This window comes from Eucalyptus grandis, chromosome 2, assembly GCF_016545825.1.
Source record: "Eucalyptus grandis isolate ANBG69807.140 chromosome 2, ASM1654582v1, whole genome shotgun sequence".
NCBI lineage: Eukaryota > Viridiplantae > Streptophyta > Magnoliopsida > Myrtales > Myrtaceae > Eucalyptus > Eucalyptus grandis.
In genome coordinates, this window is record NC_052613.1 from 38,691,533 (window position 1) to 38,706,919 (window position 15,387).

General features: G+C 38.7%; 2 protein-coding genes and 1 long non-coding RNA gene across 8 annotated transcripts; 1 reads left to right on the top strand and 2 right to left on the bottom strand.

Annotated features, from left to right (window-relative positions):
- Positions 1-2,403: 2,403 nt before the first annotated feature.
- On the bottom strand, positions 2,404-4,954 carry LOC104432686 (metal tolerance protein B). Of its 4 annotated transcripts, none has more exons than XM_039307790.1 (2): positions 4,742-4,954; positions 2,404-3,629 (listed from the first exon to the last, which is right to left on the bottom strand). In XM_039307790.1, the coding sequence occupies exon 2, from the start codon at positions 3,608-3,610 to the stop codon at positions 2,450-2,452; it is 1,161 nt and encodes a 386-aa protein (XP_039163724.1). In that variant the 5' UTR covers positions 3,611-3,629; positions 4,742-4,954; the 3' UTR covers positions 2,404-2,449. The 4 variants fall into 4 exon arrangements, with proteins under 4 accessions (XP_039163724.1, XP_039163723.1, XP_018724278.2 ...); XM_039307789.1 differs by having other exon boundaries at positions 2,404-3,637; XM_018868733.2 differs by having other exon boundaries at positions 2,404-4,564.
- A 445-nt stretch (positions 4,955-5,399) lies between these two features.
- On the bottom strand, positions 5,400-7,177 carry LOC104452623. 2 transcript variants are annotated; one of them, XR_726872.3, is made up of 2 exons: positions 6,479-7,177; positions 5,400-5,882 (listed from the first exon to the last, which is right to left on the bottom strand). It is a non-coding gene; the product is annotated as an uncharacterized LOC104452623 (long non-coding RNA). The 2 variants fall into 2 exon arrangements; XR_005548154.1 differs by having other exon boundaries at positions 6,589-7,171.
- A 3,434-nt stretch (positions 7,178-10,611) lies between these two features.
- LOC104432687 (serine/threonine-protein phosphatase PP1 isozyme 2) lies at positions 10,612-15,371 on the top strand. 2 transcript variants are annotated; one of them, XR_723384.3, is made up of 5 exons: positions 10,612-11,187; positions 11,898-12,457; positions 12,539-12,757; positions 12,895-12,938; positions 14,948-15,371. XR_723384.3 is itself a non-coding variant. In XM_010045188.3 (4 exons), exons 1-3 carry the CDS (start codon positions 10,983-10,985, stop codon positions 12,710-12,712), a joined length of 939 nt encoding a protein of 312 aa, XP_010043490.1. In that variant the 5' UTR covers positions 10,613-10,982; the 3' UTR covers positions 12,713-12,757; positions 14,948-15,371. The 2 variants fall into 2 exon arrangements, 1 of the variants encoding a protein (XP_010043490.1); XM_010045188.3 differs by lacking the exon at positions 12,895-12,938 and having other exon boundaries at positions 10,613-11,187.
- The last annotated feature ends 16 nt before the right edge of the window (positions 15,372-15,387 follow it).

A 15,387-nucleotide genomic window follows, 5' to 3' on the forward strand; every position in this document is an offset into this window, starting at 1 on the left:
GTCGTGTCGTGTCGTGTCACGTGTCCGTGCTACCTAGGTTTCGAGAGACGATGGTCAAGCCTTAGCTGAGAAGGAGGGTATTTCATTTCTGGATACTTAAACATTGGATGCAACAAACATTGAGAAGGCATTTGAGACAATTTTGATAGAGATATACCACATAGGCATTGGCAACTCAAGAAGTTGCTGCTACTATGCTTCCTACTCAAGGGACCACAATTAATGTTGCTAATGTCACACCCCGAAACTACAAGAAAATGGGATGACACGACCGTTCTTCGTCCGTCCTTCCACACGAAGGACGCAACCTCAAATATAACTAACTACTTGATATGAAATGTATATATCCAACATATATACATATTAGATAAATTAACAAATTGGTCACAATATCAAAGTTTCTATAATCCACCAAAAAGAATATGTACAATCAAAACTCAGCAAACCCAATAATTTATAACAATTATATAAACAACTCCTTAAGTCATATCTCAAAATATAACTCTCAAAAGTTTTCCAGTAATTCTCTCGTTCTACTTGCTGCTAACCTTGGGACATGAAACATGAAATATGAGCGGAATGAGTAACCACAACTTAGTGAGTATTATATATCATAAAAGCATATCAAACCTCCACATTACACAGTTAAAACTTAAAGACATGGTTCATTAATGCCAAACCAAAATATAATATCCTGCATTAATAAAATGCATTGTATCTTACTTCAATCTGGCTACATCAAATAGTAGAATTTCCCATTCATCCTTAATATCAAAACACGCATTATTAGTTTGGTTCAATAATTGAACTCATCCTATTTCATATTAACAATTCATTTCATGCTCAATACCTAACTCAAGGTTCTAGAGGTGACTCTCATGAATTTACGTTACTGTATAGTACTTAGTCTTTGCCCTACATATAGCAATAGTACAAAGTCTTAGAAGTGGCTTTTATGAAATTATGTTATCGTATAACACTTAGCATTTTATTACGTATGTTAATAGTGCAAGGCCTTAGAGATGGCTCACAAATGACTCAAGTTGCCATGTAGCATTTAGCCATTGACTACAAGGCTTTAGAAGTGACTCACTTGAAATTTCGTTATCGTATAACACTTAATCATTTACCCATTTACATCACAATTGGTTTTTCTCAATACGTGCACATGCCAAACCCCTTTTTCTTTTTCCTTCTTCTTCTTCTTTCTTCTTTCTCTCTCCCTCTCTTCTTTTTCTCCCTCTCCCAAATTGCTTCGGGCTCTCTTAAAAGAGCTAAGCCGCTTTTTTTACTTTATCTTGACTTTTCAACCCTTTTTATTTCTTTTTTTATTAAAAAAAATCCTTTGAAAAGTCAAATATTACATTATACCCTCCTTACAAGAAATTTCATCATCAAAACTTGAATTTACCTCAACTTTCAAACAAATGAGAATATTTATGTCTTTTGACTCCTCCTTAAGTTCCTAAGTGGCATCTCTCTTGGTGTGGTTTTGCTATTGTATCTCCTTATAGTTCGTCGCTACAACATCCTATCATTTTTACTAATGATGCAAATAGGTTGCTCCTCATACGTCAAGTTCTTCTGTAATCTCAATGAAGTGAAGTCTAGCACATGTTCAGGATTTGACACATATTTTCGCAACAAAGAGATATGAAACACATTATGAACACTCAATAGCACCAATGGCAAAGCCAGTTGGTAAGTGACTTCACCAATCTTCTCTGAGATAAAAAATGATCCCGCATATCTTAGACTCAATTTCCCACATATGTCAAATCGCATTACACTTTTCATAGGAGAAACTTTAAATATTACTTGATCCCCCATGCTAAATATTTAATACGCGTATTTTAAGATCTACATAGCTTTTCTAACGACTTTAAACTATTTCGAGATGTTCCCAAACGAACCTAACTTTCTCTTCTGATTGCCAAATGAACTTAGGGCTGGTTAATTACGTTCAACTCCCTTTCTCGGAATAAAGTTGTTCAGACGTGGCTATCGGTTACACAAACTAGTGCGTCCCTTTCGGCCTCGCTGACTTTCTTCCACGGTTTTCGATCTGTACAATAAAAAGAGCTTCCACTTTCTTGCCATTTTCTACTTAGTTGCATTTAACATTATCGCCATATCATTGTGGTTGGCAAGTGTTTCACAACTTGTTGGTGCTGATACTTTTATGGACAATAATTACGTTCCACTCCCTTTCTCGGAATATAAGCAAGAAGGTGGGTTATTACTGTTGAGTAATGAAACTGACTAGCCATATGCACGTGATTCATTGAAGACGCGGTCGGATGTCATGTCTTTCTTTTTTGGGTTTGAGGTCGTTACTTTACAATTAACGAACCAGGTGAATGATCAGAGTAAAAGTCTCGAAATAAGTCCAGTTTGCTGGAGTTCGCAGAAGATCGCATGACATCTAGGGGAGAGAGATGTGGCAAAACTATTCCACCTGTACAGTGACATGATGAATACTGTAAGTTCTTTCACAATACACCCTGATGCTCTGAACCATCTTGCCAGAGCTAACCCCGGACTCGGCCACAACATGGCAAGACAAGGCAATCTTGTCAGGTGTTATCGCCCATACATGTAGGTCATGAACGTCGTGAACTCCTTCTATGCGCTTCAAACCATCCTCGAGACTCTCGACATCAATTCCCCTGGGTGTTCCCTCCATTAAAACACAAAATACATTCTTAAGCAAGGACAGAGTAGTGCAAAGAACAAGAACAGAGAAAATTAGAGTGGACATCAAATCCAACACTTTCCATTGTGGTGCCACCCATATGATGGCTCCTGCAATCATCACCCCGACCGATTGAATGAGGTCAGCCATGACATGCAAGTAGGCCCCCTGAAGGTTTATATTCAGAATCTTGGCCTTTGCTGAGGGAGTGGAGACTGAAAGATTTGTTTCGTGGTCCTCTTTAGCAGCTAATGCACGCAATTCCTCTTCCTCGCCCTCATCATCATGTCGATGATGATGATGATGATGATGGTGATGATGATGATCAGCATGATCACATCCATGATGCGAATGATCATGTCCAAGCCACGTGACCATGATAAAGTTTACTATAAATCCAAATGCTGCAATATAGAACATGAGCTTTCCATTCACCATCTCAGATTCGTGACGAATTCTGTCAACTGCTTCGTATAGTAGGAGACCAGAAACCAGCCAGATAAGTTGCACTGAAAGAAGTGCACCCAAAACTTCTAGGCGGTTAAATGCAAAAGAATACTGTGATGTTGCCTTCCAACTAGATGCCCACACTGCAAAAAGAGAGACTGATAACCCGACGATATCAGTGAGCAGGTGACCTGCATCGGCGAGAACTGCAAGACTGTTGGCTTTGATGCCACCGACGACCTCGACGAACATAACTATCATGTATACAATCATTAGTCCACAAAGTTTTGTCAATGACTTTGATCGGCGATTAGATGCTTCTTCATCATTTTCTAGATTGGAAAATGCACAGACAAGATCACAAGGTCGCGGAGGAGTTGGATGGTCATGAATAGCTCCAGAAACAGATGAAATCTCAATTTCCACTTCATTAGCTTTTCCCTTGACAGAATCTGCCACGTCCTCCATCTGCTTTTGTTAATCAAACCTTCATTACTTGAAGCACAGGGAAGATTTTAAAGAACTTCATACAAGAAGGTGACAATGACTGGATGCAATTGAAGACAATCAACTGCAATTCACTGTATAAGTTGCTATAAATTTTGGCACCCTTTTAATCCCATAGATCATTTACTCATAAAACCATGTACTTGGAAAGAGGACAAACACAAGCACGCCCATCTTATGACCAGTTATTCACTGAACACATAAGTCGAGAACAGGGAAATGTGATCAAAGTGGAAAGAATTTGTGACGGCACAGCGAAGGCTCCAATTAAATCAGATACCTCCGTAAACATGACGCCAGCAAAGGCCATTACCAGTTAAAATACACAAAATCTAAGAGATACCGTTTTCATATTCCATATTAAACCATAGATTGTTCTTCCACACCAGGGTTATGAATTTTTTCTCCACTGCAATATCCCAAATAAACTCACTAGCAGCCTTGCACAATAGAACGATGTCTGGTTTATCCCCCTCACATGTTTCTCCAGACTCCATCAACCATCTTCGCTAAAATTTCATCTCGATCTTCCCATGTAAAAATATATCACAACCCAACAAATGCAAAAAGTTTCGACACCCTCAACATAGATAGTTTGTCTCAAAGAGAGAGGTACCCCAACAGGTGGTAGATAAATCTCCGAGTCATACCTAAAGTCCTCTTCCACCATGTGCTTGTGCTTGATGCACTTAGCAACAAATTGATGCTAAAAAAACGCGGTCGTATCACTAAAGTTGGGATCTTCCTGTGTCTGATTGTCGATGACTCAACCTCCACTCAACTAAAGGAAAGCCCCACTTGAATCCCAATGAACCAACCGACCCAAAAAAAGAATCCCAATGAACCATTAGACCTAATTTCACTGGACACGATGATCTCAGCAATGGCCATCTCTGACCGGATCCAGACGAGCCTCTAAAGACAGATAAAATGCATAATTGGGGATGAAAACAAAAAAGAAAGAAGGGTGCAACCAGATCAAACGACAATCAAGAGCCCTGATTAACACCTTACAAACAATCACGAGCAGACGGAAAACGAAAGGACAACAGATTCAGCCAGATGGCGACAAAGGGTGACGAGGAATTTTACCTGATATGAGACCAGACGAAGGCGGCAGCGAGAATTGACTCGTTAGGGTTTTGGATGAGAAGTCATCGTGATCGAAGATCACGTCGGAACGGGTGGGTATAAATAACGAACAAACGCGATGGCGACATTATAATGGAAAGACAAGGAATGCTTCGTAGATTCCATGTATTGATCCAGCGTACAGCCGTGCAGAAAAAGATTCCTAGTCAGGAGGAGCTGGTTTGTTTCGCCGGAAATTTAAGATTTAAAGAATATTTTGCCAAAAATAACGTTTACAATGCTTAAAAGTATTTTCTGTATGCATAAGGGTCATGCTCAAGTCGCTGATGCTCAAACTTTGATCGCGCGCTTAGGGTGCGTTTGGTTCGGCAGATTTGGAAAGTTCATTGGGAAAATGCAGCAGTTTAGCCTAAAGGGCTTTGGAGGAATCAAAGATGTTTGGTAAATTCTGCTTTGAAAAGCAACTTTGAGATAAATGCTGTTTGGTAAAAAAACACATTTAGAAAGCCCATTTGAGTGATTAATATTAGCTTTTTAGTTTTTATATGTTTAAAATTGACAAAAATAATGCATGCAACTTCTTTTAATTTAAATTTTGACGACAATGCTAAAAAATATCAAATGGAAAAAATTCACATCAAAGTGGTCTCTTTCTTAATTTAAAAAAAAAACCTTTATTATAATAAATGGAATAACATCTGCCCCGAGGAAATAAATTTATTATCCTTTAAAATTACAAACATCCTTAAATATTTCCTAAACTTAGAGCCATTTGATCAAGCTAGAATACTATGTACAACAAACCTTGATACAACACAGTTTCTCAAATATCTATTCTCTGTTTACATGCAAAGCGTACATAATAAAAGTTCAAATGCTCCTGTCATAGATAGAATTAAAGGTCATTATAGCACATAAGCTGCCATGTCTTTTGACCACAAAGATGATTTGTCTGGTCTGCTTGACTCCCCAGATGAAGTGGAGGATGAATCCTTTGAGTGACCTCTCAGACCTTCATCAGCAATTAGATCCATGAATTTTGAAAGTGACAAGGTGTCGATATTTCACCGTCATTAACCTCAGCTAAGCTCATTAGCATCTTCACGACAGTCAACATGGATGTTTGAAGCCCTGGTATACCCTGTGTTCAAAGAAGACCAATCTTCATGAATAGGCATGCCTCTTACCTATGATGTTCCCCATCCAGAGATGTACCACTAAGATCATTAGCTCCCTTTCTTGTGCAACTTCCATGCCCATAACACATTGTACATGTAGATCAAGAGATACATGCATTTGCAGCATCACAACTCAACTTCTAAGCCAACAAGAGCAAGAAAGTCTCCAAACCCCAAGCCTATCTGTCCACATAATCCCCCGTTAAACACAGAACCGATTTTCACAAGAAAGACCCTCCTTAACAGGAACAAAACACTGTGAAGTTGCCCATGAACATCCAGGTTGCATAACATAACACAAAATTGACATGTATTCTCTATACCCATTCATTGCCCACTCATTCTAGCAAGTATCAGCTATATGAATAAACATCCATGTTGAAAAACAGAACACAAAAAACCAGTGCATAACTCGTAACTGGCACGTATGACTTTGATAGCAAAAAATTTGTTGCAACATAATACAAACTGGGATGCTAGATTAAGCATACATATAGCACCAAATAAGGAGCAAATCAGGGCATCAACAAATTTGGGCAGCATGAGTTAAAGAACCTACTGTAAACAGGTGAATGAACACCCCAAAGCAGGAATGGGATTATGATGGATAGCAATTAAATGAAGTTCCATAAGGTCATTCCGCATCCACGCATCACTCAATGCACTCACCCCTCCAGTCAAACTCTCCAGGAACTCAATCTTCTTCTCGATCGAGAGCCCCCGAGACTTGGCATTCTCGCCTGGTGGGGATATCAAACAGAACAAAGAGAGAGAGACAACAGTCAGCAAAAAATGCCGCGGCGACATCAACCCCAGCGACAACCCCGACCCCGATCCCGACGACGCCGTTGACGAGACCGACGCGCGTCGGATCCTCGACGCCGGCGTGGCCCGGATCCTCCGCGGTGCCATACGCGAGCGCCAGGTGGAAGCTCTCGGACGTCCGGTTCCATCCCACCCAAGACATTCCCGATCGGGGATCCGCCGACCTCGCGCGCCGCTCACCGGCCTCTCACCGGCCTCTCGGTCGATCGATCGCGGCGGTCGTCTTCGTCGGCGGCGGCGACACTGACCGGCGGCGGCGGATCGGAGGACGGCAGTCGAGCTCGCAGTGAGAGAGCGATGGGGAAGGGTGCAGAGCGTGGGGGAGGGTGGAGAGAGAAGGCGATGGAAGAGAGGAGTGCGAATGAGATTAGGGGTTTTTTTGTTTTCAAAATGGGCAACGGTGGGTTTTCAAGAAAATTTTGGGGTAGAATAGGAAACTTAATATTTTCATTAAATGGAAGCCGAAGCATTCCGAAAATGCTGAAATGCTCAAGGCTGGTCTCCACCAGCCTTGAGCTTTCAGCATTCCCAAGGGCAAACTTTCACCCGAAAGCCCCTTGGGAATGGTTGCCAAACACCCTCCCTTAGGGTGAAAGGGCTTTGGGGCTTGGATGGGCTTTCTAAATGCCCATCCAAACGCACCCTTAGGCCCAGGTTCACAAATACCATACATGGGTTCTCGGCGCTTTGGCTCTTGAAAACATTTGTTCTTTATAAAAGCATTTTTAAAAACGTGAATTTTTAATTATTCTATTTTTATCTTTTCTTTCTTTTTTCTTTTTCCTTCTTTCTTAGTTAGTCGTCGACCATTATACTAGCTATCAACTAGCCTTAGGCGAGGGAAGAGCTCACCTGAAGTTGGCGAGACTTCAGCTCACCAAGATGTCACAAGGTCAAAGCCTCGCCAGCTTAGGGCGAGCTTATCCCTTACCTATGGCTAGTGACTAGAGGAGGAGAAGGAAAACAAAATAAAATAAAAAAAATCAAATTTGTTGGTAATTTTTTCTAAGAAAATTAATCAAATTTTTTATATCAAACTATAGAAAATATTTTCTAATTCATTTTCAAGTTACAAGCAAACACCAAGTTACGTTTAGTCGTCCATTTATAATCGAATATGACTAGATATGATAAAATATGAAATTCTAAGATTTTTTTTATATCATATCAATTGTTTAGTGAATCACAATATTAAAGTCGGATATATTTACATCATATCATATACGCTTTTTTTGATATAAATGGCATATCATTATAAACGAAAATAGTGAAAATCTCACGTAAAACTATTTCTTAATCTATTTTATTTTATTTTATTTTTCCTCTTTTTTATATTATTTTCTTTATTATTTCTTTTTTTCCCCTTTCATCATTCTTTAATAAAATTTTATCAAGTAGTAAATTGTACTAACATACCTAAAATACAAAAATACATTAAATATTTAAATTATAGATTGAATGTTTATTATAAGATAGAATTAAAGTTGAATATATAAATTAAAATATGATTAATTAAAAATAAATTTCTATTTTTAATTTTTAATTTCTTAAATTATAATCTAAATATTATTTATATTGAAATATAATTTCATTTTTTAATTTAATAAGTTTGTTATTTGAGAAAAATAACTTTCATATTATAGACATTAGAAATTTTATCCATCTTTATCCTATCTCCCCATGGGATAATTTTATCCTACCTATATCCCCTTATATCCGACTTTATCCTGTTCTAAGTGAGTACCAAACATAGGATATGATATCCTATCCTAAATTTTATCCCAAATTTGTCAAACGTAGCCCAAAAATATATTATCATTTACTCAAAAAATAATTTCCTAATTATTTTTTCCAAAAATGTCATATTATCTGTGAAATAAATGAAAGCTAAAACTCTGCATTCAAATCCCTTGAGATTGTGTTGCCAAATATAAAACTTTGGTTCAAATTTCATTTGAAAGCCCAAAATTGATTGCAAAAGTTGAACTGAACGCACTATGTGTATTTTATAAGATTTTTTTAGACGAATGTTGTCTATTGAGATAAAAACTTTAGTTTTATCATTTAACTCATGGATGATATTAATTTTTTTTATAAAGACAACGACATTAATTTAATTTGGAAATTACTAGTAATGTCATGTCATTTTTATCCTTCATTATATAATTAATGATATATTTCGCTTACAATCTTGGTTTAAATTTTCTTCATAAAATTTAGAAAAATGAAAGAGATATATCTATCTTATGCTTAAAGATTAAATGTTGAGCACATTTGTTTCACTAGAAAACTCGAAATTAGAAAATAATTTCTGAAAAATGACCTTTTATATCACTTATAAATGAATGAAAATATTTTTATTGTCCATGGAAATAACTAGGCATAAATTGTTGTGGATAATGAACACTTTCCGTTGATTAATTTTTCTAATGAATAAGATCAATCATTTTTTGGAGAGTATTTTTCAAATCTTGAACTTTCTATGAAATAGACATACCCGATCTTACACATTCTTATTCCTTTTCTCTAATCTGCCTTATGTATAGTGAGGTGGATATACACGAGCGACACATAATGCTAAATTGGGGCACGATGGGGATGGGTCGTGCACCAAAGTCAAACCCAAGCACCTGGCCAGAAAGAGAGAAATTCCTTAGGATTACTCTACTTGGATGATTGCATCACCCCCATCACACTCTACAAATACATACCAACTAAAGGTGGCTGTTCTCCATCATAAATAAAGGGCATGGATGATTAGTCTATTGGGCGTTTTTGGTCCATTGATCCAAAGGAGGGGATGAGGACCGAAAGAGGGTGTCCTCTTTTGTTGACATGAAGATGAGCAGATTGTGGCGTGGCCGAGTGCTGCTGCTGACCCCACTTGGCCGACCATTTGAAAATAAAATGAATTATTATTGGCGACAATCTCCAAAGAGTGGATTCTCATCTCTCTCTCTCTCTCTGCATGTGAACTATGTCTCGTGTCATCATGGATTGCTAGAAATAGAAACATCTTTGAAGCCCCCAGTGAATTTGATTTGACTCCAACAGGCCTTTCGCTTCAGCATGGCTGTAGAATCTAGAACCCTAGAGTTGTATGTACTATGTATGCTCATGACATGGTCAAAAACAAAAGCAGCTAAGCGCAATATTTGGCTCTTCCCAAATAAGAAAATATCATATAAGTGATAAGCAAGATTCCCAAGATTCCGTTGGGAATCGATATTTTCATGATTAAATTGATTGCCTCGGAAAAAGATCGATCTTTTGATAAGCGAAGATGTGTTATCTTATAGATTACTATAGCGCGTGGGAATTTGAGCACATTCATAATAATGAATCGAGATTTGTGGCTAAATTAATTTTACAAACTTTTTCTTCTATAAATAGTTAGAAAAGTGATGCAAAAGCTGATGATTCAAGGAATCATAACGGTGTGAGTATATACAACTATTTGAGAACCCCTGCTATTTAAAAAAATCATTAAGTTAATGAGCAAACTTAATATGATTGAACAACTAATCTTTTGAGTTTTCGGAATTTAATTGAGATACCAAACGAGTGGTGAGTGTAATTTCAACATGTCGGTAGGGAGTGAGATTTTTTGCACGTAGCCTTTTTTATGATATCTAGTGTCCCAAATATATAAAGCAGCCCATGAAAAACCTGAAAGCAAGATAGCAAAAGAAAAGAATCAAAATCACAAAAAGTTAGCAGCTATTATTGCTATCCACTCAATTCAGAATCCACGCAACACCGGAGAGAAGAGAGATTGAGTGGCAGTTTGGAAATAAGACGCCAACTCGGGGGGCACTCTCCAGACCGGCGGCCGGATTTATCGTCTCCAGCGAAAACAATTTTTGATAGGTATAGAGAGGCGTCCGCCGCATCGGAGTTGCAGAGGCCCCTTCCATTCTCTCTCCTCTCTTTCTCTCTCTACTCTCTCTCCTCTTCCCTCTTCCTCCTTCCTTCTTCTCGTTCTCCTTTCTCTCTCCCTTCTCTTCATCGTCTCCGTTCCTTCCCTAATCGGTCGGCAATCGCGGCGTCGTTTCGGTAGCTGGGCAAACCCTAATTCGCGGTTTCGTTCCCCCCTCTTTCGGTTCTTCTTCCTCCATCGGGAAAAAAGGGGCTCGCCTCGCTTCGCGTTCCGCCGCGACAGGGGAGCGATAGCGACGACGAGAGGGAGCGCGATTGAGGTGGGTGAAGCCGCTGGGTTCGAGGGATTGACAAGTTGAATGGCGAGGCAAGGTCAAGGGGCGCCGTTGGAGAAGGCAGCGCTGGACGACATCCTAAAGAGGTTGTTGGATTTCAGGAACGCCAGGGCGTGCAAGCAGGTCCAGCTCACCGAGGTCGAGATCCGCCAGCTCTGCGTGGCCTCCCGCGATATCTTCCTCTCGCAGCCCAATCTGCTCGAGCTCGAAGCTCCCATCAAGATCTGCGGTAATCTTATTGCGATCTTTTGTCTTATCTAATCCGACCTTTGTCTCGCCGTGCGTCTTCGAGATGCGGTAGCGGGAAGCTCTTGATGTTGGATTCTGAGGTGTTTGGTTCGTATGCGGTGTTGGTTTGGTGCTTTTGGGCGATTTTTTGGTTGAAGTTTAGATTTTTCTTTCCGCAGGCGTTGTATTTGGTGACCTGGACTATGAAAGTTTGGACCTTTTGATTGGATTGAGGGATAATTAGGGTCTTGAGATCCGCTTTCGGAACTCGCCGAGGGAACTTGAATGGCGTTTGATTTGGATTTGGATTAGCGGTCTGGTTTGCGAGCTCTCTCCTTGATGGCGGATTAGAATGCGACGTGATGTTTGTCGAGTGAGACTTTTTTGGTCAGAGTAGAAAATCTCTAATCCTTCTGTAACTTTAGCGTTTCCCAATATACGAGGTCTACTGGGGTTGGGGCATATAAAAACTTAAATGACTGGAACCTCCCTTTTTAATTTGGCAAGGTTAGCTATATGTTCATCTGTCCTTTGACATTTTGCTCCATATAAATATAAACATTCACAATTTTTCAAGCCTCTCTGTACTGAAGTGAATGATGATTGTTGGATGAAGTTTTGTTTTCTATTCTGCATGATAACTCTATCTCGCAGGCCATCTTGCAGGCCATCTTTCGCTAGTGTGATTCACCTCATACTCTCTTTTTGCAGGTGACATTCATGGGCAGTATTCTGATCTTTTGAGACTTTTTGAGTATGGAGGTTTCCCTCCTACTGCCAACTATCTATTTCTGGGAGATTACGTGGATCGTGGCAAGCAAAGTCTGGAGACAATCTGCCTTCTGCTTGCCTACAAAATTAAATACCCTGAGAATTTCTTCCTTTTACGAGGAAATCATGAGTGTGCATCAATTAATCGGATATATGGGTTTTATGATGAATGTAAACGCCGCTTCAATGTTAAACTTTGGAGGACGTTTACTGAATGTTTCAACTGTCTTCCAGTAGCCGCTCTCATAGATGACAAGATATTATGCATGCATGGTGGCCTTTCCCCTGATTTGACTCATTTAGATCAAATTAGAAACTTGCCACGCCCAACTGATGTTCCAGATTCGGGTCTACTATGTGATTTACTTTGGTCAGATCCTGATAGAGATGTCAAAGGCTGGGGAATGAATGACCGAGGTGTCTCATATACCTTTGGCCCAGATAGAGTGTCTGAATTCTTGACAAAGCATGATATGGACCTTGTTTGTCGTGCCCACCAGGTTAATGACATGTTAATGCTTTCTTCTTTTGGTGCCTTTTAGCCTCAGAAACGGCAGCATTAATAATGCTGCTTGTGACAGGTTGTTGAAGATGGGTATGAATTCTTTGCTGATAGACAACTGGTGACCATATTCTCTGCTCCCAATTATTGTGGTGAATTTGACAATGCCGGTGCAATGATGAGTGTGGATGAAAGCTTAATGTGCTCGTTTCAAATTCTTAAACCTGCTGATAAAAAAGCTAAATTCCTCTGAATGATGATGCCATGATTGCTGCTGGAGCACCTCTAAAATTGCAATGTAAGTGATGCTCTTTGTTTTTTATCATTAACCATCTCTATGGGTTTGCAGTTTGCACTCACCCCCTTGGTCACCAATGAGAAGGACCAGTTATATGATATTTACCAGAAGTTTAACTATTCTTTGATATGCATCAGTTACTTCACTGGTCAGGCCCTTGTAAGATGGCATGAATACTTATGTATGATCCTTTTCAGCATTAACATTTTTTGGGATGTAACTTCAATCTTATCTTGGTTGTCATTACGGAAATTACCTGCTTAGTCTTTTTGCAATTTTTTGGCTACCTTTGAAGATCTTGTGAAGATCAAGAACATCAGTAATATTATCCCCCAAGAAAAGAAAAAAAAAAAAGATCTACAATTGCGGGACGTTCTAATTTAACTATGCATATGAAACTCTGCGCCCATTAACATGTTTTTTTGCCTTCATGTAAACTTTGTTTGACTTTTATCTGCATCTCTATTTGCAATGACGGTGGCTCTTTATGTTGAGTTGGAGCAATTGACCTTGCTCGACTTCGAAAAAGTTTTATTAGTACTTGATATGTTTGAAGTTTTTATGTATTTGACATCATTCTCTTAGGCTTTATCCACTAAATTCTTTAAACATATTCCTGATAGAACTTAACAAGCCCAAACTTTGACAAAAACGTTAAAAAATTAAACACGCTCAGCTATGTAATTGCTTAAACATATAAATGAAAATAGAGGCTTCTTGTGCATGTTGCTATTTTTGCTTGATAGTCTTTTAAGTCCCATTCCCATCAATTTGTTCTTGGCCAGACATTTTCATTTAAGTAATGTTGCTTTTTCTGCTTAGGACCTATATCTCAAAGATAGATTGGGTAACTATTTGGGTTGTCAGTATTGACTTCGTAATTATGTTGCGATTCGGTGTGGTCAATATGGTCAATAGCAAGTATTGTGCTATGATTTTGGCCCAATTTCTGCTTTCTAACACTTATTTATGTTTTTATATCTGTTACAATAGGCCTTAATTCCATTATCACGATTTCATCAAACACAGCTCACAATTCTTGCAACTGACCAAGCTAAGCCAGTCATAGTTACAAAATGTCAAATAAAAAAGTCCAAAAGCAATCAAAGAAATAGATTGGGTAACTATTTGGATTGTCAGTATTGATTTTGTAATTATGTTGCTTTTTGGTGTGGTCAATAGTGAGTATTGTGCTATGATTTTTGCCTAATTGCAGCTTTCTAACGCTTATTTATGTTTTTATATCTGCTACTATAGGCCTTAATTCCGAGGACATTCTTTGATTGCTTTTGGACTTTTTTATTTAATATTTAGTAACTACGATTTACTTAACTTGGTCAGTTACAAGAATTTGAGCTCTGTTTGATGAAAACTTGATAATGGACCAATATGGCAAATGAAAGTCTGGGGACGAATATCTCAATTTTGAAAGGTCGATGGATTATTGACCTTCAATTTTATGGATGTATTTTTTGCTGCTTTAAAACAATTTTTCCTTTTCTCCATTGCCCCACTAAGAGAAAATCCTAGCATCGCCACTGTTTTCTCTCTGCTGGCAATGCAATAATTCATCATTTTCTGGTTTGTATATGCTGGGATTTCCCATGCCAATTGGTCCTGACGTAGCTAGTAATTGGCCAATCATTGCTTTTGTGATTCCAAATAATTGCAGTTTACTGATTGCTTCAAGAGGTGCAGTTTAAAAAGGACCAAAATTACTCCAGTTTTTTGTTCTTAAAGCCATAGTTTGCTTGTGGGCATATAATGCCTCCTATATTATACGGGAGACTTTTCATAATAACATATGGACCCTTGTCTTCATTTTTCGGCTATATTTCTTATAGAAGCATTAAGTTCTCCACCTTCTAACCTCCGGTTGTAATTGTGGCAACTGTGACAATTTGTTAAGTTTGTAACTGTGCCAAAAAGAAGGTTGTATCTATTATGATGAATTATTGCTTCATGTTGTAAGGAGTTAAAATGTGTCAAGTTCTGCCAGTTCCAAGCTGTGTTTGTCATGCAAAATCTTAATATCTAATTTTTGCTTGTTCTGTCTCGTGCTTCTATTTGTATCCAATATTGCCAATCCTACCTAGGTGTCTCCTTGATTCCATGACTACATGAATTATTTGTGAAGAGTGCAAGTGGGTAAATCTCTTGTGGTTACTAAGAACAAACTTTACCTTGCAGAGCTCGCATCATTTTAGTGACTCGGGCAATATAACTTGGAATCGGAGGATAAAAACAACTGCTGGTATTGAAGCTCCCATGGCGCATCTTCTGTTTGATGATGTTACGTCTTCGGTCTTCAGAATGGTGATCTAGAGGGGGGGAATGCGACGTGGGAGCTTTAGCTTGTTAATGGCAGCATGAAAAAGATTTGAGTTTCCTTTTCGCGATTATAACTTACCGGATTGTGGTGCCCGATCTTGAAACGTTTGATTGTAAATGACATTACAATTGTAGATTGTGGACGCCTGTAGAAGAATTTTCCATCTCACTTCTTAGATGTAAACCTCTGTTTTGCTCATAAAAGGGCCAGGCAATCGTGATTTCTTTCCTGTCTTAACGGTTTGGATACATAATATGTTGATTTGTCTTTTCTGCTTCACAATTGTAGGTTGTGATTT